The sequence below is a fragment of the Diachasmimorpha longicaudata genome, chromosome 19, assembly GCF_034640455.1.
Source record: "Diachasmimorpha longicaudata isolate KC_UGA_2023 chromosome 19, iyDiaLong2, whole genome shotgun sequence".
NCBI lineage: Eukaryota > Metazoa > Arthropoda > Insecta > Hymenoptera > Braconidae > Diachasmimorpha > Diachasmimorpha longicaudata.
The window spans coordinates 2660728-2687031 of NC_087243.1; the positions used below are offsets into that span (position 1 = coordinate 2660728).

The 26304-nt window shown below is 38.3% G+C and overlaps 2 protein-coding genes across 6 annotated transcripts in view; one reads left to right on the top strand and one right to left on the bottom strand.

Moving 5' to 3' along the window:
* Positions 1–20299, bottom strand: part of LOC135171334 (uncharacterized) — a 140314-nt gene extending 120015 nt beyond the window's left edge. For 2 of the 5 annotated variants that reach the window (XM_064137817.1, XM_064137819.1), the window contains exons 1-4: positions 20159–20299; positions 18604–18718; positions 2991–3126; positions 2551–2906 (exon numbers count right to left, since the gene is read on the bottom strand). In XM_064137817.1, coding sequence (XP_063993887.1) covers positions 2551–2605 — 55 coding nt within the window. In that variant the 5' untranslated portion in view covers positions 2606–2906; positions 2991–3126; positions 18604–18718; positions 20159–20299. Of the gene's footprint in view, positions 1–2550; positions 2907–2990; positions 3127–7595; positions 7769–9168; positions 9188–17077; positions 17955–18603; positions 18719–20158 lie in introns of those variants that run through there. The other 3 variants (XM_064137822.1, XM_064137820.1, XM_064137821.1) reach the window with 3 other exon arrangements.
* On the top strand, positions 20190–22643 carry LOC135171328 (major royal jelly protein 1-like). The gene is made up of 4 exons (XM_064137812.1): positions 20190–20433; positions 20946–21124; positions 21462–22163; positions 22251–22643. Exons 1-4 carry the CDS (start codon positions 20190–20192, stop codon positions 22464–22466), a joined length of 1341 nt encoding a protein of 446 aa, XP_063993882.1. The 3' UTR covers positions 22467–22643.
* The last annotated feature ends 3661 nt before the right edge of the window (positions 22644–26304 follow it).

The window sequence follows — 26304 nt, forward strand, 5'->3', positions numbered from 1 at the left end:
ATTCACCCCAAAGCGAGAAATTTCTACAACTGAAACTAAATAAATCAAAAATTCTCGAAACATCGATTCGACATCTGTTTCTTCAAATTAATTTATCAATTAATTTCATCCCAAAATTTTTAATTACGCGGTTTCAATCTTTAACATTCCCCCTCCCTTTAATCAGTTCTGAACAATAATTTTTTTTTATTAAATAAAGAAAATTAAACGGAATAAAAAAATGAAGCGCAAAACTCCGTAAAACGTTCGATTTCTTTGAATTTAAAAGGAAATTATTTATAAGGAGTTTTTTAGTTGAAAAAATTTTGTTGACACGAGAAAAATTACACAAAGTGAGAGTTACATAACTATAATTTAATTAAACAATAATTTTTTGTGATAATAATTTTTTAAAGCGAATAATTTCCTGTATTTTTACCGAAAGTGTTTCCCATCTGTTCAATAAATTTCTTATATTTTTCTAATTTTTGTAATAATTTTAAATAATTTATAAACAATAAAAAGTTTGACTGTTATCACTCAGAACTGATTTTAAATCATAAATAAACGCTCATCGACACATTAGTCCCACCCAGAGCTCATCCGTCATCGCCGAATGAATTTCCAATGAACACACGACCCGACCAATTACGAATTGAATCGAACGACCCCCAGGACGATGATCCTGCTGATACAAAGCGTCTGGCATTGGCAGTCCGTCGGCCGACATGAGCGATTATCCGCGCCGGTATACCCCAATTTGTAAGTCAATAATTTTGAGTTATAAATCAATCACATGACTCGAGTCAGATTAATGGGGTACATTTTCTGGAGTTACGTAACTACTCCGGAAGTCGTTAAAATTCTTGTAACTGTATTTGCCGAGTTTGATAATTTTTTCCCCCGTTAAGGGCCCGTTCCAGGACGATTTCCGGGAGTCCCCACTCGTGGTGCCCCCGTTCCCGGACGGTGGACCCCGAAAGTCCCTTGAAAATCCATTTTTTTGGGTCCTCCGAGGATACAAAGAAATTCGTGTCGGTAAAATCACTGCCTACTCGGAGATTAAAAAATGGGCCCCTGAGGCCCATTCCGAATTCAAATTTGCCGCCTCTAACACCTGAACCAATGAGGAATTACCGTGACAGACGTTCGAGTTATCGATATCGCGATAATCTCTTTTTTTATCGTCCGAAAAACGCGACCGAACCCGCGGTGTATCGCCGACAATCAACCGAGGGTAGGCCGACAGTCGGCCGAATGTCGGCTCAATGTCGGGCGTCCATCATATCCTACCGGAAGGACACTAGAACCATTATCCACTAACGATTATTTATTAAAATCAATCCACTTCCATTCGCGCTCGTTTTTACTCCTATTTCGTTAATTAACTCTACGATTTACTAAAATAATTATTAATTAGTCTTCAAAAATTATTTAAATAACGTTATTTCATTAGTTTCACCGACTGTTAGAATATCTCCGACAGAAATGACCGAAACAAAACGATTAACGAACCGTACCGTAATTTTTACGAATTTTTTTTTTCTTGTACGTCAATATGACGGAGTAGTAGACCCCAGATGACGACGTCTACAACTCAGGGCGCCAATAACGACCACCGCCTGTCTGGGAATGTCTCCATTTATTCCCCCCCTTTCCCCCCTTGGGTATGAAATAATCGGACGCGAGATTTAAAACCGTCGCACGCGCCCGTATTATCAAACAATGCTGACGTTTCGCACATTTTGTAACTCGAGTTTTGCCATCTAAATACGTCAACACGACGTCCGGCTGATATTTTCGTGGTGTGAATCTACTCGAATACATCAGGATGATGGAGTACACGATAAAAAAGACTATGGGAGAAAGCTAGATTGGAGGAATGAATATTCGGTTTGTGGAGATAACGTCGACGTGTCGTGTTGAAAGAGGACATTTGTCTTGGTCAGGTACAGTGTCGAGAGATCGAACTGATTCACATGAGATGATTTGTATTTTGTTTAAATGGATCGAATTATCATGCGGATGATATTCGAGGGCAATCGGTGTTGCGTGTGATTTGATCTCGGGTCATTACGTATTCGGGATTTTCATGAGTAATTCATGATGCCCCACGTTCATGACTTTCATTTTGGTACCGCACCGTCGGTTCATTAAATTCCGGAGTTTTTTTTGGTGGGAGGGGGGAGGGGGGTAATTTATGAATGGAGTGGAGACGTGAGGGTTGTGGAGGTGGATGATATGTTGGTAAAATTGGGGGTTGAAACGCGAGTCGAATCGATGATATCGAAGTTTGTTTGTTTGATTCCTCATCGGCTGGTGTTTTTGGCGCGAAATTTGAAATTGTTGAGGGTAAAGGCGCGATAATGTCGTTCCAGTTCCATAAAAATCACGTTGGAACCGGGGGAATTGCGGTGGGGTCGAGTACACCGGTCGATAAATCGAAAATTATCGATTTTTTCTCGATATTAAGAACCGATAGAACAGAGGTAATTTTTCTGTGTCGATTTGGTACTCGTTAAATGTTTTTTAACGCAGTTATTAATTATTTATGTTGATGGATTCACTCACCGACAACTGCAAGACCGCATGCTCCAGGTGGATGAGCCTCCAGATGAATTTTCATCCGCCGACGTCGGCTCCAGGGAGTTTATCCAGCAGAAATCAGTTGGTTCTGTCCAACTGCTGATGAAAGAGCACGTTAACACCTCCGAGTGCCATTCTCTCAATCCAGAGAACATTTTCCCTTCGCCTGGTCATCCAATTGTCAATAACAATTCCACCCCCGGGTTTCCATTGTTCTCCACCTCGATTCCGGACTGATTAACTTTTCCACGCCGTTAATATCGCCCGGATTTCATATTCCGCTTGCTACACATTCTCAGAAACGTGACGGAATAATTTTTTTATCGTCTCTTGCGCCCGATCTGAAACAATTATTGACCTTTATTGTGATTGTGGAAAAATTGGGTTTTAGAGAGGAGAAAAATTTATTGTTTATGCATACGCACGTTTTATGAGTGGGCGAGGGGGAGTCGTGGGGCGTGAGTGGAACCCTGAACTTTGTGACGATGGAGAACTAATGGGGACGAAGTAGCCCTTCTCCACGGGGGTGGCACTGCACAATTATCAGCTACACTTCACTTTCTGGAACAATAAAGCAAGATATACATTAGTAATTGACGTCTGAGAGACGAGACGATGATGTACACTTGAAAACTCAAAAAAAAATTCTGAAAAATCGTATTTTTTCGAATCATTTGACCCGATTTTCTTTTCACTAAGTTCTTTGATCAAGTCGACGTCCCTGGAATCAAGTTTTGCATTGCCGACAGTCGCCCGAGGATGGGCCAACAGTCGGCGGAGTGTCGGCCCAATGTCGGCAAGTCCGGATTTTTTTCCAGGGAGGTGTATCCTTCGGAGGGGCATTAGAAAAATGTATTTGGGGTGAGATTATGCGAGTAAATACCTCAGAATCGATGAAATTGACAGTTTTTCGGGTATTTTCGCGGTTTGGGACAGTTTTGATGGGGTAAATGGGTAATTCCGATGCTCCTGAGGGGAAGTGAACATGACGCTAGTCACGAGACCATTCATCGGTCGGCGAGTCGCCGTCTGGAGTCTACCAGACGCACATTGCGACATTATCCTGGGGAGAATGTACGCAATGGTGACACATTATCTCGTAAACGCGTGTGGTGTGGACTTTGACGGAAATCAGTTTGAATTCTCTGAATGAATCGAGATCGCTAGACACAAAGAATTGATTACAATGTCGACGTAATTATTTTCCGACGCCACTAACACAATTTAAATTAATTTCCCCGTCGGTTAATTAACAATTGGATTGTGTGGGCGCCATTTTGAATATTCGCGTTCAACGCACTTCCAAAAATAGAATAATGAGGGAGTCGCTTGACTTTCCAGCGCATTCGGTTTGTTATAAATAATTTCAATGCTATTGGGGGCTTTAAACAACAACAAATTTATTCCCTCGTTCAGCACTCGATAAGGCACCATATCATGAATAAAAAATCGTTAAATTTTTATTCTGCCAATTTGATCTGGCCGGATTCATTATACATGCGCAGACAGCATCGTAAAGTCCATTCTAATTGAATTCTCCAAATAAAATGTAACTCTACACCGGTAATTTTTACCAAAACCGGAAGTGTCGTTTCGTATGTAAATCTATTGCGCATAAAGTGAAAATAAATAGCGGTAACAAATAGACTACATCGTGTTTACCGATGACGTATATCTAATCGAGACATACGCATGGTGCTCCACTGTTATGTACATGTATATGTACATAAGATGTACATGCGTGGCAACGCCCAATGGCCCCACAAAGTCCCGTAAGTCCCATTAATCTCCGTCTTATTTAATAAAAAAAATCCGTCTTTAACGCGTTCGCGAATTTACTTTGAATTTTTATCTATTTTTTTATTGTTTAAATAAATTGGGTGTATGGAAAAATTATTATGGCAATTAGTTCATATAATGTTATAGTATATTGTTATATAAAGAGAGATTATTATATTATATTATATAATATAATAATTTATTAAATATAATTTATGTATTACCACGTCTTCAATCCACTCACGAATTCAATTCAAATTTCTATATTTTTTAATTGTTTAAATAAATTATATGTATGTAAAAATTATTATGTAACCCATCTAATATAATATACTAGTATATAATACATGTAAAATAATTTATAATTTATGTAAAATTAAAATAAAAATTAACAGCAAAAAAAAATCAAAAATCACTCGCTTTTATTCTCCCTTTCATCCCCTTAATTTTTTCATTCCCTCACAACTAATGAGTCCAAAATAAAATAAGTGTTCAACGTGTGCATGTGTGTCAACAAAACAAGTTTGTTAACCACGTATACTACCAGTTTTAACTACAATAGAAATCTCCAATTAAAGTATTCAGCTTTTCATGCCGCCAGTGCAGACACATTAGGTGTACACTTTCTCCATTCTCTCCTTTTCTCTTTGTTGAACAGAGCCTTCCATTATGAACCAACCCAACGTGTACTAATTTATTGATAAATCAATCTCTCAATTCCCCCCTCTACCCCCCTTATTTTTCGTAAGCCAAACGGAACGCAAAATGGCGAAGCGAATGGATTATTTAATGAAATAATCACACGTTTTAAATTCGTCTGTTCGGAGGCAATTAAAGTTTGAGTCGATTATAGTTAATTAATTTTCTTCCTATTGTTTTAATGATTTTGGGGTGATTAAGCAGGTGATTACGTACTGGAAATAATTTTGTAATTGACTTAATTTCATTTGTGGCGTTTAATTTATTTGAGTTGATTAATTTTCTGTGGAATGTTTTTATGATTTTAAACGATTAATCAGGCGATTAATTACTATAATTAATTTCCTAATTAATTTAATTTCATGTGAATCCGTAACGTTTCGTCTATCAAATGTTCTGATGATTTTAAACGATTAATTAGGTGATTATTAACTATAAATAATTTTCTAATTAATTTAATTTCGTGTGAATCTAGATCTTTTTTATTTATTTAACCCATTAAAATTAATTAATTACCTCCCAGATTATTTTTTTTAAACCCACCAACGACTGTATGGTAATTCAGGGGATTATGGGCGCGTGCGCAGGGATGACAGGTCTTCAGAATTTTCATTGGCTTCCTTTCTTCGGCGCCCAAATATAAACTACAAACGCAGGCGGTGCTCTCAAAACGTCTCGGTATGGCAACGCCAGCGGCAATATTACATACATTGAGGTACAGCTATGTGAGAGACTCCAGTTATTGTCGTCAGGGGCTTGGAACTCGCTATTTTGTAACAACAGCCTGTTATTATATCGATTTTAATGATACACCTATGGTTTAACTGGAGTTTTAGCGCCGTAACTAGATCGTTTGTTGAGACAGTTGGAGTTTTTAGACGAGAACCGGTGGGATATTTAATTATATATTGTAATCGAGACGGTAATCATTGAGTTTAGAGCTCGAGAAAAATTGGGATTTTATTTCAACGAGATATTTATTGATCTGGGGACTCGGTGAAAAATGGCAAGTGGCAAGTGCAGTTCGGGGGATTGCAATTGTTTAAAGAATTGTTGAAAGGCGCATTGTGTTAACAAATTATGAAGCTTCTGATTTTTTTAGAATTTTTCTGACGACGTCATAAATATGTGGAGGTCGACAGGTGATTAATTGGGGTGCGTTTGACAGCGAGAATATAATAATTTATTGTCTGTTGTAATTATTTATAATTATTGAAGTTTATTGGTGGAAGGTAAAATGTGATTTTTGATTTAATTTCAAGTAATTTTTGTTTAAAAAATATTAAGTCGTTGATTTGGAGAAAAATGACGAGACTTCAATTTTTTAAACAATTAATTGTCGAGTTAATATTTTACAAGACAACAATCTTCAAAACTTCAGTAAAAATCGTTAAAAAAATTTAGTTTAATTGAAAATTAATTAATGTGAGCTACAATAGTTAATGACAATTTCAATAGAATTAAATAAATTATGAAAAATTGATGGAAATAATTGCAGTTGTATTTTTAAACAATAGAATATATGTTTTATTGTTTGTTCAGTCCATAAATTCATTTGATACTCACTAATAAATATTTTTTATCTACTCCATGAAGCACCTGAGCCCATAAAATGTGACGTCAGTAAAAAATCATAGAATGTATGGTCAGACATGGATCGGTAAAAATAACTACATGTGAAACGATCAAGATATCTAATCCGTTGCGTCACGCTGGGCCTTATAGTGATCATAAGAGGAGGAGTGCATTGGTGTAGGTGACGGGGGCTGTGGTTTATCGGGAGGGGAGGCTGGACGCGGTGAAACCGATTGAAATATAAGGGCGGAAACGCTGCCAATTAATAGCATTATAAATTCAACCGAGTCGACCAGTCCTGGGCGAACAATGGTCTCCGGTTGGCGGTTACCATATCACTCGCTATCTCTTTCTCACTATTTTTTGTTTGTTAACCGCGTGTTTGCCACTTTGTGATGGCTTCTGATTATCATTTTTCGATGTACTATCATATATTCTATTGCACGACATCGTTATTTTTTAGATTTAATGAGGAAACATTAATTAGATTTTTCATTAATTGTTTCACTGATTTTTTTCCTGTACTAAATCATATGTTTTTGACTAATAAAAATTGTTTTTTATTTTGTCAATATTATCTATTGTTTATGGCACAAATGGAACATTAAATAAAAAAATAATTAACAGTAATTAATGTACTTAATTATTTTCTTTAAAAAAATCATTGAAAGTTGATTTTTCTCCTTCTCCGACTCAAAATTATGTAAATAATTCAACTTATTGACGTAAAATTTATATTATTTATTGATAATTTAAGGTATTGATACCAGATTCAAATTATTTATTAATAATATAATTTATTTATTAATAATTTGAATTTTTTATTGATTTTTTCCTCTAATAATTAATATTTTCTTTAAAAAAATCACTCAAAGTTTGTTTCTTCCCTTCTCCCACTCAAAATCATATCAATAATAAAATAATAATAACAACAATGATACCGATATTGTTAATCATGTTTAAGCCTCCGCACTTACCCCACAAATTAACTCCACAGTAGTGAATACTCATATTTATGGGATTCGGTGATTATTGATACATTTAAACCTCACATTGTACCGTATGCACATTAGCTAACGCAGTTTCTAATCGGGCGTGATCGTAGATCACTAATAGGATTCTCACCCACACGTATTAGTCACTTCTCGTTCACCATGAAACAGCTACGGGAATTTAATTTTTTATAGTCGATACAGATGAATACGGCGCCATAGGAATTATAAATTAAATAATTGAATATATCGGTCAATTGGTGCCGCATGTCGCGGACTTGTTAATTAAAAATCCTGAATTAATACGGGAGAATTAATAAAACCGTTTGTTTATAAATTAGTTAGATGTTGAAAGATGAACGAGGGGAACGCAATTTTATTTTTTATATTGCAAAATAATTAATTGTTTATTTTATAAGAAATTTTTGGGGAAAAATATTTTAAAAAATTTCTCAATTGACATTTTCTTTCTGTAATTATTTATAAATAATTACAGGGGTTATTGTTGTTGTTGAAAAATAGATGAGAATAGTTGATGAATGAGGGAAAATATTAATTAATTAATTTTGATACGTAATTGTTTTACAGATAAATTAACGCGGAAATTTCAAATAACGAATTATCAATAAAATATTTATAAAAAAGACTTTACAACATTTTAAGATCTCGATAATCGATAATTATATAGGTTACAGTTCTATTTATCTCAATCGGATGTATGTGGAGTTCATGAGCCCTTTCCGATTGAATTGATCGCGTCGTAATTGCCACCCAAGAACTCGATAGTTATTGTGTACATTATCGATTCAGACGATCGACTCCAGTCTCACACATTATTATATTTCCCACCGATATATGTAACCCCGTGCCACCGACTCGGACAACAAAAGCAAATAAAAAAAATCATCTTTTTTGCGGTTAAAATATTTAAAATATCAACTCGCGAAGTAGAAGCGCTAATACGAGTGGCCTCAGACGTCACGTTTCGCGTATGCTGAGCAATAAATAATGTAGTCAGTATCGATAATGGCCTCTGGGATACAATAACCGACGTGTTCTATCGTGTGAGAGACTTCAATTGTATTAGTAACATTGAAAAACAATTTGTACATTTGATTTTTCTGAGTTTTTTATGTTTTTTGAGATAAAAAAATTCCGCAGCCGTTGAATTTTGCAGGAAAAAATTCAAAAATATTTGATTATCAATTAACGATCATTAATAACAATTAATAACGAAGGAACAATAATTATTGAGTCATTTAACTAATTAATTAATGACTCACAAAGTTCCCGGGTGCGATTAATTTCCTGCGGTTTTTATCCGATTTTATTTATTTCTTAAATTTATAAAAAATACTGGGAAGTAATAGGCGAGGGGTTGGCACCCCCTTGAAGTCCCTCCCTCATTAAATACCAATAAACCCCAAAAACTTTATATTTTTTCCCTTTTACCCCACCCCAAACCAACAAAATCCCAAAATTTTTTCAACTCCCAAAATTCCATAAAATCCTCCCCCTCCCCCATCTCCATTTAAATTTATTTTCACCCCCTAGATACCTTCCATCCCCTTCCTCCACACCGATCCGTTCGACTCCCGGTGAATTATCCGTATCTCCTCGTCGTCATGATCGGTAACTGGTGCACGCGCACTTCGTCGCGTTTCAGTGGCGCCAATCGAGTGCCGATGGAACGCCCGTATGTCTCCGCGCAATACACACTCATGCAATCCTAATTCCTCTACCCCCCTCCCCCCCCCCGATTTGCTCTGTTACACTAGTGCGATTATTGATAGCCACGCGACGTATTTCGTCAGATTTAAGGTACCAGACGTATCCCACGCAGAGTTTCAAACACTTCTATCGATTTATTTATATTGTATCGATTTTCTATCGATCGGAACAGTATCACGCTCCTTCGAAATTAGTGTTATTCATGTTGATGGGGTATTTCAATATACGGTACGCGCTACAGTCTATTTAACACGATTATTGGTTTTTGATGATAATAATTTGTTGAGGATTTTCCCACGAATTTGTTGATAGAGCGCCCGAAATTATTGACTATCGATCGGGTATTTGTGGGGGTAGGGGTGGGGGATAATGGGGTGGAGGTGTTGGTCAGTATCGATTGAATAAAATGAGTGATTTGGTAATGATTATTTAATGAGGGGGGGAAATGTCGAGGGGGGAATCGTTAGTGGATTTTTATCGAACGATTGGAAGATATTTTCGATGATAATTGATAGTGTTGAAGTGGTAATCGATTTTTTATGGGCACTGGGGGGTTTAGGTTAGAGATATTTGGGGTGGTAAAGAAGGAAATTACTGTGCCGGTAATTTTTATTGGATTTTTAAAATTTTTTTTTGATGGAGTTACATTTTGCTGATTAATGAGTTTTTGATAAAGTTATTGATATTGTTATTGGTATTTTGGAGGCACCATTTTTTATTTCTTTTCGAGCTCTTCAAGGGTGAAAGAGGGTAAGGTAGGAAGGAGTTCTGGTACGTCATCGGGGATAGCGGGTTGTATATAAGAATCTAGGATAAACATTTTGAATAAGAAGTTGTCCTTCCATGAATCATTTTCCGATATTCCCCCCTTCGATTTTTCAGCCCGCCATTTCCAGAGATCCTCGCAGTTCTCGAGTTGCTGTAATTGTTTAAAAAAAGTATTTTTTAGTTGAGATATGTCCACACTTTTTCTTTTAATTAATTAAAATTAATGCGGCGAAGTTTTCTCAGGATTTTGTCATTTAGTTTCATGAGATTCACCAGAAATTTCGTGAGTTAAAAATTTATAAACAATTGCAGAGAGTGTTAATGAATTGTTGATAGATTTTGAAATTACGTTTGTTGTAAATGGGACGATATTCAATTTTTTAGAAATTTTTATCGCGAGAGTTTTGGGAGTGGGATAAAGTTGAGGTGAAATCTTTGTCGAATAAAGTTATCATTTTTATCAGACTAATGACTTGTTATGGATCACGTGATCAACTGTCTTTTTGCCACTTTATCAGCTCAGAGAATGTTAAATACCTGAGATAAGGAGAAATTCGTCAAATGTTAATAGATTTTTTTCCCCATAAAAAATCCTAAATCGTAAATAACTTTTTACTGAATTTTCTGAATGAAATATTTCTAAATTTTCAGTTATTTAATTTTTAAATCACGAAATTTGAGGTTTTTGGAAACTTGTAAACCCAAATCAACTCCAATTTTCACTTACATTACAACGAATCGCATTTTCCTTATTGAAACACCAAAATTGCATTGGAATGTCGCATGACAGGACACCCTAAAACAGACGAATAATAAAAGAAATTAATTTGAGAACTGCAGTAACTTTGTTATTATATTTTTAATAAAAATAAAAATATTTACCTGCAAAACTGATGTAAGACAGAGCACTACCACCACTGAACACAAAATTTTTGACATTTTGGAGTTATTTGTTGCACAAGTGTCTGTAGTACTGACGCTGAAGGTACCGTTGTGTCTCCTTTTAAAGGCGACCGATAGAAATTTCGAAGGTTTTATCAAGATGGGTCACGTGATCCCTTAAATATTTATCACCGACCTCATCACTCCACTAATGCGCACATTTTTGAAAATTATCTCAAATTCCGCTCTATCACAAGACCATTAATCAATAAAAATTTGTCATTTCATTTGTCATTTCACATAAACAAACTCATTTTATTTATTAATAATATTCACTAGAATTTAATTTTCATTAATCTTCATTTCAAAAACTAAATGACAGCCATTTTTCACTGATTTGTCAATAATTTATATTTATTTATCGGTATAATTATTAATTATCTTGTGAATATTGAATTTATTTGTAGTTTAGGTTCGTAAAATCGTTCGATTAATTAAATAATTCGCAAAATTACTAAATATTCAATAAATTAATTAATATTTGCGGAAATGAGGACCTGAACATTCGCTAATTTCATTCAGTCACGAACTTAAATTTATCTGCGATGTCATTAGACTTTTTCAATTACGTAAAAGTGATGATTGACATAAATCGAAAGAAGATGATGATATTTTGGTGCCGATTACTGCGGTCATTACTAATGACCCTTTGGAATTTATTAATTTACGTCCGAGCGAAATGACACGTACGTTCGTTCATATCAGTGATAACGTACCTTATTCCGCAATTTTAGGGACATTTGAACCCAAGAGCAGGTAAATATCTCCCAAAATGAATTTTTCAGGTGTCAAATATATATAAAATATAAATCAGAGCAATGGAAATTGTTATTATAAACAATCGCATGTAATTCAGTGACTTGTCTTCTAACAAATCAAAATAACAAATATAAACTCCGATAAAAAAATATAATTTTGCAAATAAATATTGTTTTACGAGAATTTTGAGTGAAATTTTAAACAGAAAATTTATTTTATTCAATTTTTATCTAATTATACGTTAATTAGTGATTTTATTCATCATAATAACGTCTGGTCTTCCTGAATATTGAAGGGTAAGGGTATCTCATCGATTATTGACAAATTTTGTCAGTGAAAATCGCGGAAAAAATTAGAAAAAAAATTTATAACTCGAGGGATCGAATGGTAAAATGTTTTTTATAGTTTTTTATTGTTTTTCAAATTTTCTGGGGCCCACAGGTACCTGGGGATCGTACAACGCTGGTAAATGGGAAAAGAATACGACGAAGGTGGTTGATTTAGTGATACGCGGTACACTCTGGGCCTTATGCCATACCGGTAAAGGCCCACAACTCTCCGCGTTATAGTGGAGTCTCGGGAGTGATTCATTTCGCGGTAATTACCTACCGGTTCGCCAGTCAAGATTAGTTGTCAGACTAATGTGTCGGGGGAGAGAGAGATGGGCATTAAAGGGAGATGAGGGGACTTATACTGTAGCAAGTGAGATTTGTGGGTCTGTGTTCAGTGACGTATAATTCAGTCCCGGTGGGTGCCCACTGTCCGGTTATTATGTCGGTTGAGATAAAAATTGGAAAGAGTCGTTGAACTATTTAACAATTGAACGTTATTTTTTTTTAATTAAATCTGAAATTATATAATTATAAGGGTGAAATTTAAATTTAATTATGAATTAATAGGGGATTTTAATCAACAATTAAATTAAATAAACAATTCACACGTCTTTGCAAAGACGATTTCTAATTTTTTTAGATAAAAACCACCAAAATTTCCACAAATTTAATCACTAAAAATTTCTATATAAATTAAAATAGGATTTTAATGAGCAATTAAATTAAATAAACAATTCCCACCTCTTTGCAAAGACATTTTCCAATTTTTTCCGAAATAAAACATCAAAATTTCCACGAATTTAATCACTAAAAATTTGTAAATAAATTAAAATAGGAGTTTAATGACCAATTAAATTAAATAAATAACTCCCACCTCTTTGCAATAACATTTTCCAATTTCTCCGTAAAAAAAAAATTCTTGAGAACGTGAAATTTGTCCAGGAACTGAATTTAAAAAAATCCTACATTATAGCTTTTGTCACTGAAGGAACACGTCTTCTCCGAGTCGATACGTCTTCGTATAAACTCGACTATCGCAGTCGTTTGCTCACTTATTCGACAATATTTATCGTATACACTTCAACGCAAATGCGAATGTCTTCCTGGGTCCGTGGGAGTCGATGGTTTCCATGTTGTCCATTGTACATCCAGCTGTACCACGTGTCTGTGGCACAGGGAGAATGTCAATTCGTGATGTCGATGAATCGAGGAAGAATGATCCATCAAAATTGAAGAATGCAGAGTGTATTGTTTATCCATTTGCTCTGTTGTTCATTGTCGAGGGATGAGTTGTCATAATTTTCACTGGCTCATGTCGTCCAGCAGGTACCATTCGTCATGGTAATTTCCCCCCCATTTGAGCTTTCTTGTTCACTTGGAGTTGCTTTGCTAATGGTGGCAATTCAGATCGTCATGGGGTGGGAGGAAATTTCATGTGCTGGAGTCAACTGTCATCCGCAGTCGACTATTGACACGTGGCTTTTGTCAGTGACACGAGGCAGGACCATTAAAATTACCATTATTCGAGCGGAGGTGCGGGACGTGCCGGAAGTCGTGGAGATCGAGGGGGAATTAAATGTTTATCGTGTGCGAAAAAAGTTCTGGGAAAAACTGAAAATTTACTGGAAAATTCGAATTTTTTTGTTGATCTCCAGAATTTTCGAGGATTTTTTTGGAGTTATGCCCTTTATTTGGGGAAAATATTGATTATTAATCACCGGAAGTTGTCTTGATCGAGGGAAAATGAAGTATTTATGACGAACAACAAAGAAAATCCTGAAAAAACTGCAAATTTACTGGAAAATTCGAAGATTTTTTGTTAATCTCCAGAATTTTCCAGGATTTTTTTGGAGTTACGCCTTTATTTGGATAAAATATTGATTATTAATCACCGGAAGTTGTCTAGATCGAGGGAAAATGAAGTATTTATCACTCGCAAAAAAGAAAATCCTGGAAAAACTTCAAATCAACTGGAAAATTCCAATAGATTTCAATTCTATTAATTTTAACAAGAATTTTTCCCTAAAAATTCTAAATTAAAAATGTTCCACGCACTCCCTCAACAATATTAATTACCAATTAAGAAATTATAACCCTCCAACCCCCCTACCATAACATCCACCCCTGAAACTCCATTAACACTCGCTAAACTCCCTCACAACAAATAAACTCTAATTAAAAAACTATTTCCAAAGAAAATAAAATATTTTCCCCCAAAAATCGTCTCCACAAATTCCCTAAAATTCATATCTCCCCCCTACCCCCTTCATTAACTAAAAATCACCCTCTCAATTCACGAACGAACCCACTCACTACCACCCACTACCACCCACTCATTAAAAAACCCATTTTTAATTAGTCAGATCTCTATTTTGTTAATTAATGCAATAAAATCCAATAGACGACAAGTCGTTCGGTGCATTAACCCCTCGACTTCGATTACTTCGTTCGAGGTTCGATAAATCCCGATCGATCCCGGCTTCACTGCACTAACGAGCTGAATTAATTTATGTCCATTGACTCCAGGGGGTGGGGGAAACCGCTTTTCACTGGCTCGTAATAACGAGACACATTTTAACAAGTTAAATATGTCATGTGACGTATGTACTTGATACCCTACGGTTATTATTCATCCCCCGCACTCGTCTGATTTTTCCAAGGGCTGGTTGGGTAGGGGGGGATGAGGGGGGATGATATGAAGAGTTCCCACAGGTCCACTCGTATTTCACGATGTCACAGAGCATATTGATGCTGTTGACAATGAAATGGGGGATGAGAAGAGCCCACCGACACCCCCTATTCATGGAGGAGGGGTAGACACCCTCATTGATGGGTGGGAAACCATGACCACCATCTCATTACTGGTTCCCATGAGTCCTGATCAGGGAATTGTTGATGGAGTCCCCGTGGACCCCCTGGATTCATCAGGGGGTGGGGGGTGTTATGTAATTGTTGAAGAGCGACCATTTTTTTTTTTGAAGCGGTTGTTTTATGGGGGAAAACAAATATCGGGGCTCGTGAGAATTTTTACGAGGGGTTTTTTTGAAAATTAGGGGGTGGTAATGATAAATTTCAGTGAAAAAGATTTTTTTGAAGATGAAAAAATGAAAAATTGTTTTTTTTTTTAGGAAAATTCATATTATGTTGTGTAATTATATGATTTTGAAGGGAATTTCACCCTTAATAAGAGGATTAGGGGGTGGTAGTATGATCGTACCATTGAAAAATTTATTTTGAGTCGAATTTCAGTGAAAAATATTTTTTTGAAAATGAAAAAATGAGGGAATTGAGTGAAAAATTATATTTTTTTTAGAAAAATTCATATTCTGTTATATAATTAAATAATTTTAAGGGGAATTCCACCCTTAATCGAAGGATTAGGGTGTGCTAATATGATCGTACCATTGGAAAATTAATTTCAACTCTAATTTCCATAAAAAAAAATTTTTTTAATAAAAAAACGTCGGAATTAATCAAAAAATTATATTATTTTCACTGAAAATTCAATTACATAATTATATATATCATAATTACATAATTATAAAACTTTCAGATCCATTCCATCCCTAATTGACGCCTTCAACCACCTCCACACCGCCCGGAGCTAAAAATCCATTTTTTTTTCTTCAAAAAATCGTCGAGACGCTCCGCAATTTTTAATTTTGCTTAAACAACCGATCTTCCTTTTCGAAAACCATAAAATTTAAATAATTCCCCAGATACACAACTTTCCACCCCCCTATTTCCATTTTAATCAGAGAATTGTTGTGGCCGGCAACTGCTGACGACTTTTGTTATCGTGTGCTACCATTGTTATGTGATAACCACTGACAACCGGGTGAAACGATCGCATGTAACGTATCGGCACGTGGCCTCCCCCCACCCCCCCCCCACCCACCCCCTCAAGTACTTTAACCGCAGAATCCCAGGGTACGATATCCCATTATTCAATTCCAGGTCTCGTGAAGCAAAACCCGAAGCGGTACAAATCCGTCGGGATTTTTAACGCTGAGATATATCTACTCGATATTTCGTCGCATTGTTCGGGCCTTTTTATCTCAATGGGCCTCATATAGCACGTGCTGAGGCCCAAAAAAGTGCAAAAGATAATGGGGAATTGTTGAGTATATAAAATATCGAATAAACAATTCCGGTAAATTGTCCTCAATTTTTAACCGAAAATCGCTGGATTCGGTTCGATTTCAAGTGGAAAAAAAATTATTCGAGTCGGTGTCATTGACTTTGGCTGTCTCATGACAGTTTCAGGGGGTTCAATCGTCTAGAAATCCTCGGATGACGCACATCCGGGAGGGGGATGCGATGATCGACCTCTTGTGCGAATCGGAAGGAGGAGATAACGAATGGAGGAAATAAAAAAATCGTCGGGGGACATTTTGCACACGTTCGGTGACACTCGTTGACAATCGGAAACTGGGGATTTCGACACTTCACAGAGATACCCCCTCCCCCACTTTGGGAGATGAGAATGGTTGACAGTAACGCGGGGGGAGGGACGTGGAATTGAATTTAATTTACGGTCGAGCCGGACGTTCTCTGTTGCGATTAAAAGTTTTTTGGTGGGGGAGGTTTTTTTATTGATGGGATGTCATTGTGAGAAGTATTTTGATATTTTGAGGGGAAATGTAGTCATTTTTTTGGGGGTAGCACGCGATTTTTACCGGAAATTCTCAAATTTTTACGGAGTTTTCAGTCGTGTGAGTGGAATTTTGACGGATTCAAAGGCTTTTGGCAGTCGATAATCGTCAGTTTAATGGAAATAAAAATTGACAAGCGGTTCTATAGAGTTGACAGTACAAACTGTAATTTTTTCCGATTTTTGTTGACTCAATTTTCATTAAAAAAAAATAAAGTGAAAAATAGCGAAAAATCGATTTTAAAAGAATTTTTCTTATAAACTTTTGGATAATTATTTACGTTTGTAATTTTTGCAAACTCTCCGTTAATTATTGTACTTTCAGATCCCGAAATATTCGAAAAAAATGAACAATAAACAAAATCGGTAAAACACATTTTATCCCTTCGTCACTGAATTGTTTCCACGAACCGGTAAATTCAATAAAAGGAATTCAAACGACTTTCCGTTAACGACTGCCCGTCAACGACTTCCTCAACCGTTCACGGCCACGAAAATTAAGCACAGTAATTATGATAATGGGTTATCGGCCACAAACCCTTGCGTAACAACAACAGAATTATTTAAAAAAAAAAAACCGCAGCTCAAAACCAGAAAAACATCGCATCGTACGAACTCCACGAGACTTACGCCCTTTTCCCTCAAAAAAATTCATCGCTGTCGGCATTTACTATCACCCAGTATAACCCGTCCCATAATTACTTTCCAAGAAACCCACATTTACCTCAACTGATAACATCGAGCCAGAAAAATCGATTTTTTAATAAAAATTTACCTAAAAATATCGAAATATTCAATCGAACCTGAAATTTCCAGTTAAAAATATTTTAATTTTGCAATTTATGCCATAAATTAATGCCTAATTAATTTGTAGGGGGAGGGGCATTAATGGGCTTGATTTTACAAAATTAATTTTATAAAAAAATAAAAAAACCAATCGTCAATAAATAAAAATCACACGAATTGTCAGGTCCAGTAAAGATTTCTTCAGGTTTTCATCCTGAACACGTGTCAATGCACCGTGGGACCGGTTGTACACTACATTTGGTGCATTAAACACTCGCAAAAGAACTCGATTATTATGGCACGCGGCATATTGCCATCATCCCACCCCCTTTCACCCCCTGATTCAGTATTTCCCGGGGTAACTGACAGTTAAGTAGGGGTGGCCCTGACTGCTCGGGCCCATTCGCGTCATTGAAGTCGTGTTTGGAGAGCAATCCCACCCCCCACCCCCTCTGTACCCACCCCAGTGTGTGGACGAACCCTTGGGAATCTCGTGGAGTGAATTCCAGTGACTTCCAGCCGCTGGGGGAGCGGTATTTTGTCGCAATTGATATAAATCAAAACTTAATTGGACTGTGGGCCCTTTTTGTTATCGAGTGGCGGTACTTTCGGTCTCGGGTGGGGACGGGGGGGGGGGGGGGGGGCTCGGGTACCTGCAGGGTGACAGGTTAAGCGGGTGCCCGGGGGGGTGCGGGGGGGAAATACCTCGTGGGAGGCTCGTGGATCCCACGATTTTTCGACGGGGGGTGACCCGCATCATCTCCAGGTGGTGGACCAGTATTTTTTGACGACTGACCCGTATTTGTTCGGGGGATTAATGGGTCTCTGGGTTTTTTAAATTATTTGATGGGCTTCGGGGGGGAGGGGGAGAGTGTTCTCATGGGGGTGGATTGGTTTTTAGGGGGCGAAGGGGAATTTTTGATTAATAAATTCGATGTTAATTCGGGCGTCAACGAGCGGTGGGAGAAATTTTAAAATTTAATTCTGAGAAAATAAAATATTTGAAAATTCTGGAACTCACATTTCACTGGATATGATTTCCTGGAATTTCCTGATGTCACTGGATAAACAATTTTCCGAATTTTCGGAAAAACTCCGCAGTAATTTTGTAAAATTGTCGTCGACTGCATTTCATTCTGGAAAAATAAAAAATAAACAGACGTTTTAGTTAATTTTCTTTTGCGGTAATTAAATAATGTAGGAATACGAAGTGATTGAATTAATTATTCAGAATAACCGGTTCCCTAAAATAGAAAACCGGATATTTTTTAATGCGGAAATAATGCGCTGTCAACAGGTTTTAACGCTCCGAAAATTTATTTACTCGAATTTGAAGAAGAGAAACGTCACCGCAGGTCCCGGATCATCACCGAGATGATGCGGTGACAAGTCATCACCGACGTCACTAATTTCCCGGTGACAACACGAATCGATAATCGATAAATCGTCATTTCCCATAATTTCCTCATAAACCTCTAAATATTCATCCCGCATTCACCTGACGATATCTCCGAATCTAATCGAGATAGCGAAATTGTTATAATAATATTAATTATAGTACTCAATCCCCCCTTCAAAAAAGGTCCTTACAAAAATTTCGCTATCTGCCCCCGATTTCGAGATATCCCCCAAAAACTGATGGGCTATCAAAACGTCCTGATCTATTTCCCATCTCGGTTCTAAATTAATTAACAACAATAATTAATAATATAAATTTCCCGGTAATTATTTGATTTCAGGACTCAATTAAGAACATTTCTATCTTTCTATTAATTATCCTACGAGAGCTACATTAATAGTAATATTTAAATAGAAATTTTTTCTTCATTTGGTCCATTAGAATCAACTCCCTAACGATAGCGCTCTATCCGGTTACCACAGAAGATGATAATTAACGTATCGTAAAACGTAGTTCGTTCATATTACCACGTGGAAGCGTCACGAAATAACAGTTCGATGGTAACCGTCCAACGGCGTCGATCTTCCCTCCACAACTTCTCCAGAACGTACGATTTTTCCCGAATAAAAAATTACTGACACCATCACCAGTCATTAAAAGTGAGTTTAATTAATATTAATCACGTCGCATTTAAATTCCAAAAAATTCTCACTTCACTTATAACCTCCATTACACATCGCAAATACCAACACTCAACTTTATAATTCCCCGAAGCGTAATTATCCGACACTAATTAACACCGAAATTATTAAAAATGATTTCAACTACAAAAACATTTTAAAACCAAACGACGAAACCATTTGGTTTTTCATTTATTTTGTTTGTAATATTCGCTAAAAGTCGGTATAATGTTTATTATAATTAAGTGTAAACTGTGATTGTTAATTAACCGACCGAATAATTAAGAAATATTTAATGAAATACGTGACCCTCGCGGGGAAATCCTCTTTGAAGAGCCTTGAACCACTGTATCATATCGTTTGGCCCACATTCCGATGAAGGCCCGTTCACCGGCCTCAAGGTCACCGGGAGTATCCCAAGGTACCCGCAACGATCAAAGTACTCGATCCCCCCTGGACGTCACCGAGTTATCAATATAAATAATTATTTATTGTACCAAAATCGAACGATTCCAGATCCTCATCGAGATGATGACGTCGGACATCTTCAGGATGTCCCTTGTCCTGTCGTTCGTGACCTGGGGGGTTGTGAGTCATCCCCACAGGAGAGATCCTGTCCTTCCTGACTTCAACACCAATCGACTCCAGTTGATTTATTCCTGGAAGTCACTGGAGTTCGATTATCCGAGTGAACGTGCACGCCAGGTGGCAGTCGACAGGAAGGAGTTCGTTCCTGGTGACCCCGTTCCAATAGACGTTGACATCATCCGAGGTGAGACATCTCAACATTCCCCTCTGTCCATTGACGAAGTGCTCCCGGGTGGAGGGGAGTTAGGGGTTGAAAATTAGCCCTCGAGAGGGTGAAACGAGATTTTTGGGTCGACTTTCGTCGGAAAAATCAAGATCGAGAGGGTAAATCAGGCGATTAAATGACCCTTCCACCCTCGTTTCACCCTCTGAAGGGCTAATTACTCGGGTCAGAGGGTCAGGGTCTCCCAAAAATCCTCTTGGAGACGCTGGACCTCGACGAGCTCCTCTGCAATCACCGAGAAAACGAAAAATCAACTGCGAGAAGTCGATGCTCACGAGGTTATCGAAGACCTGTTTATCTGACGTCGATAGTCGTCAGACAAGTTGATTATCGATCAATCAAGAGGCCTGTAATTAACAGCTTGACATCCTCACATCATAAAATCGGAAGAAGGTGTCATTAGGGAGGCGCTTCCTTCATCCTGACGGAGTAATTACTGATGAATGTGAAAGTATTATTTTCTGGGTTTCCAGGCCGTCATCCCAAGGTCCTGGTGACCATCCCAAGGTTCCAAGATGGCGTCCCGGTGACCCTCGGCTACGTCACCAACCGAGTCTCCTTCGAGGGGAATCCCATCATCGCACCCTACCCCAACTGGGAGTGGAACAGACTCGGAAACTGTAGTAACATCGTCAGCGTCTATCGGGTCAAGGTCAGCTGAACCATCCCGACGAATCCTGACGAATCCTGATGACGAATGTCCGGACGAACGTCCGTAGTCGACGAGGAACTGTCAGACAGATCTTCGGAGCCTTTTCCTGTCCAGAAAAAATAAAATTTCCAGAAGAAAAAGGACCTGAAGGTCCAGATGATGTGGTCAGATGTCGTCGGATGAGTCCACCAACACCAGACGTCGACATCTAGACCCCAGGATCAGGAAAAACATCCCAAGATCTGCTGGAGACCCTCCAAAGGCTCGTCCTGACACTCGTCAAGACCCAAATCCCAAATAATTCATCACCAGATCATCACCAGACCCCACGTTCCAGGTCGACGACTGCGGAAGGCTCTGGGTCCTGGACACCGGAAAGCTCAAGGACGAGCAGATCTGCCCACCGAAGCTCCTCGTCTTCAACTCCCTGACGAGCCGCCTGATCTCCGTCTACCGCTTCCCTCCCGACCAAGTCCTTCACGATTCCCTCTTCATAACTCCAGTCGTTGATGTCCGCGACCCCCAGACCTGTCTGGACACCTTCGTCTACATCGCGGACGTCACCGGGTTCCAGCTGATCGTCTACGACCACCGCCATCAAGTGTCCTGGACCATCCAGAACAACCTCTTCCATCCTTACCCCAATCACGGCACCTTCACCATCGCAGGTCAGAGCTTCGACCTGATGGATGGAATATTCGGTCTTGCGTTGGGCCCCGTCCTCTGGAACGGCGACAGGACGTTGTACTTTCACTCCCTGGCGAGTGTCGTCGAGGGCTGGGTGTCCACTTCCGTCGTACGGAACGCGTCTGCCTTCCGGAACGACCCAGGAGCGATGGCCAGATCCTTTCACAGTTTCCAGAAGACCAGGACGTCGCAGGCTGGGGCCCAGGCGATGGACAGGAACGGGGTCTTGTTCTATGGTCTGATGACGGAGGTCGCCCTGGGATGTTGGAATCAACGAGTTGAGTTCGGAGGGGAGAACCTGGATGTGATCGTCGTGAACCGAGAGACACTTCAGTTCGCGTCAGGATTGAAGGTACGTTAATGAGGTATCGACGGTCGGTAAGTTCGTTGACGAAGTCAGGGCCTTGTTAGACCTTCGGTTCATTGAAGGTTTTCGCAGGTTTCGGGCCCGACGCAGGGCCGGGAGGAAGTCTGGGTGCTGACGAGTGCCTTCCAGAAGGTTATGAACGGATTGAACCCGAATGAGGTGAACTTTCGCATTCAGGCGGGCTTCGCTGACGAACTTGTGCGTGGGACCAAGTGCCAGAGTACGTCAGGCGATGACGGGCCCAAAAATAGTCGGAATAAACCGATTGTCTTTCCTTCTGTGAGTTAGACGATGCCTTAGGTGTGTGACTAATGGCCAGTTCTCGGTGACAATGAGGAAGTGATATGTTATCTCGACAATTGTCATGACGATTCTCGATCGTAAAAATCGTCGAGGTCGCTAACGATTTATTCGATTCTTTTAACGTTTTCCCGAGAAAAAACATTAAATTCTTTTTTAAAAATATTTGTTGTTGTCTGTTATTTAATTCACAATTTTCCAGGAAATCATCCGCTGAATTTAATTAAATCGTCGATATCTTAATTGAATCGATATATTAATCGATCTATCGATTAATCGATGTAAAATACAGTTTTTCCGGAGACCTCGAAACCCGCAAAATCCCACTCCCCATCGACTTTCCCAACGATGAGAAAAAAAAAAATCGAATGCAGAAATCGATTGCAACATATATCGATAAAAATCCACAAACCGATTTCCATACGAGGAATTGCGATAGTTTTCTCGTAACGAGCATCGGAGCTCGTGAATCTCGTGCGTGAGCCCAACAAAAATATTCACATCTACAAATATAGAGTCACAGCCATCGATTTCACAAGTAAAATGGGGGCCCCCCTGGGCAGCCAACGATTGATAAATCGTCCCGCCATTTTCTTTGTCCCCGGTATTTCCGGTTTAAAAATTAAATAAAATACTGAAATATAACCGAGACCGAGAATTATTAATAATCCTTTTAATGAGTGACCGTGAAAGATTTAGAACCGCATTAGTATCTCAAGACTGGCCCATGTATCTGGGCCTCCTCATTACCGTCATGCATTATTCCTCAGTATTTCTATTATCCTCCCTCCGGCATTTCAACTATTACATCCACCTTGCGATACCTCACTATTTATATTCCCCCCCTTTCCCCCTTCCCCCACCCATTCACATCAATTACTCACGGATTTACCCTCCCTATTCATTACTCTATCAAAAATCCCTCACCTTTCCCGCCAAATAAAGAACACCCGACGGCGCCCGAGGTGTCGGCGCATGCGTCCACTGGTAACGAAAAAATTTGGGGAATCCCAGAGTAACGCGCACGCGCAGTACACTATCGCATCGTCTCAACAGCCTCTGTAATGGATTATCTCACCTACACAATGAGATTTCATTGCGGATATGGGTGGGTGGGGGGAAATGAGAGAAAATAATGGCGATTTGAAAAATTAGGAACACGTGTGTGGTATCCAGATGCACGTACCGACATTCTACCATTACCAATGACCCGGGAGAAATAAATGTACACAATGGAGCGATGGCGGACGATCGGCATTGCCCAGTGGCGAAACATGAAATTGTTGGAATGGGTCAGGGGAAAGGAGGGGGGAGGAGGGGAGAGGGAATAGGATGCGTTATATTTTATCGGTTGGGCATTATCTCTTACCGATGGAGCGTACACGCGCTGGAGACTCGATAAAACGAGAGATATACTCGTGTCTGAGATCGGTATTACTGATATTGAAAACCTGATGGGCACAGGTTGATCTCGTCCAGGAGTTGGAATTGTGGGGGAGGGAAAAGGATTTATTGGTTAATTTGGGGGGTAAACTGGTGACTTTTGGGGGATTTCAAATGATTTATGACAAGATCGGTTTTAGAAAAATTGTTGAGGGTTTTTTTAAGGAAAAATTGAAGTTTTTGGTTCATAATTAAAGTAAATGTTTATTTTATTTTATTTGGGGATGAAAAATCGGGGAATGGGGTGAGGACTGAGTTAGTAATTTAATATTGAGGGGCGGTTTTGGGGAAAATCGGTTGGTTTTTTTAATTTTGAAATTTTCAGGGGGTTAATTAGGGAAAATTAACCTCGATAAAATTGTTATTGCAAATAAATCGTGTGCAGGCGTTCGCTGACAGGAAATAGCGTCGAGGGACGAGGGGGTGGGGTGAGGGGGTAAATGGGGGGGAAATTAAGTGAACGACTGGAGGAACTTTAGTATTATAATGATTATTCGTGTAGGAGTTCGTCAACGACGTCTGCTACAGGAAAAATACAGCGGGAAAATGAAGTTGAGAGTATTTGGTTGTACGGAAATCGTCGACGTTGATGTGGGCGTAGCGGGAAGATTCAAGAGTGGTAACAATTTTATGAACCACTTTGAAAATGTACAACACCCACATATCACTCCACATCTAAAATCGTGAATTGGGATTAAAAATCATACCGATGGATTATTGAGACAGACTTATTTTACAATTTAATTTACAACTTGTTCGCAGCACTTCCAGAGGATAATAAAAATATTTTCATGTTTCCGGTGCGTTGTGTACAGCGTTGCACATAACGAGGGAATTTATCGAGCTGGAGAATTTATTTGATGAAGTTTTTTCCCAGGGTATTAGTTTTATTTGTATTTTTTATTTTTTTAATAATAATTGCGAGGGGCTGGGATTGATACCCAGTGGGGCATTGGGAGTGGATACATCCGTTGGTTACTATTACTATTTGCTGAGAGTGCAGTTGGTAATTTATTCAATTATCGATCGACTTTTCTGATAAAACGTGAGTGTGGATTATGGGTGGATTGCGGTGGGGAGGTGCAAATGGAGGTTCTGGGCGAAGTACTGGGCAATTTGACATAATGTATTAGCTGCGATTGTAAACCATTGTGATTTGATTTTTTTTTTATGGGGCATAATGGTTTGTGTTATGGAATTTTTTCGTGGGGTGTCATTAGGTCGGCAAATTCCCTCGATGAATTTATTTATTATTATTATTTATTATTTGTTAATTTTGAGGGGATTGTGTGGAATGAGGATTTCAGAATTAGCTGAATGAAGGGGTTGGAATTAATTAACAATTGTTTTTTAAATATTTGTAATATTAATTGATTTTTTATGATGAAAAAATTCTGGATTTTATTGACAACAGAACATACGATAATTTATTTTTATTATTAGGTGATTATTTGGTGATTAGTGGGTGATTTGCAATGTTAATTAACTAATAAACAATATTTATATTTATAATAATATTCAGTCGAATTAATTTTATCGAAATAATTCAATAAATAATCGAATATTCATCGATTTCTCCCCAATTTTTTAATCCAACTCGACCGTAATAATCGACCCAACCCCTCTATCAATATATCATCCCCTAAAATGGTAAATTCATCGATTGAATGACTCACCCGAGGGCTCCCCGACCCCTCGACTCTCCGCAATTTTAAATTCCATCGAATCCCGGTAATATCTTTTGCAAATCGCCGCTTAATAGACCGAGTGAATGTTTACCAGTGATAGGTAATAATAAATTTAATTATCCACCCCCCCACCCCACCCCATCGTCGGGTCATGCTCGAAAGGACATGCGCGGCATGTGTTTGTAGGGCGGCGTAAAACTTCATACCAAACAATCACTTTACGTGAAAGTATGAAAATCATTCACCACATATTTCCGATAATGTTCGATTCATTTGATAATAATTTTTACATCCCCCCCGGGTGTAGTAATGACGAAAGAATATTTCTAATGACAAAAACAAATGTTTTACGGTGCCATTTACCGTATGATAATTGAATAACACGTGATATTTCTTCGGTTATCGAGTGTCGAGGGTTTACACGTTAATTCGTATCGATGATTTGACGACTTGAAAGGAGTTTGCCGATACCAGGGATTGCAATGCGTTTGGAAATTTTGCGAAATTATAGCTAATGAGTCTAGCGGGGTAACAAAAGTGTGGGGTAAAAAAATTGAATAAATTTACACGTACGATACAATTGGGTTTATTAGTGTGGGGAGAAAGGCGCGTGGTTTAATGCGGGTGTATCACGTCGATTGAGGGGGGGGTTGGGCCCCCCGGGGGGGCAAAAGTGGAGGCTGGTGCGTGTCGTA

What these genes read in the sequence shown, in the direction of transcription:
- LOC135171328 (XM_064137812.1), top strand. Translation starts at nt 20,190, where the DNA reads ATGATGACGTCGGACATCTTCAGGATGTCCCTTGTCCTGTCGTTCGTG. An exon ending in TCAGCGTCTATCGGGTCAAG is followed by an intron (nt 21,125 to 21,461) that starts GTCAGCTGAACC and finishes CCCACGTTCCAG; the next exon opens with GTCGACGACTGCGGAAGGCT. An exon ending in AGTTCGCGTCAGGATTGAAG is followed by an intron (nt 22,164 to 22,250) that starts GTACGTTAATGA and finishes AGGTTTTCGCAG; the next exon opens with GTTTCGGGCCCGACGCAGGG.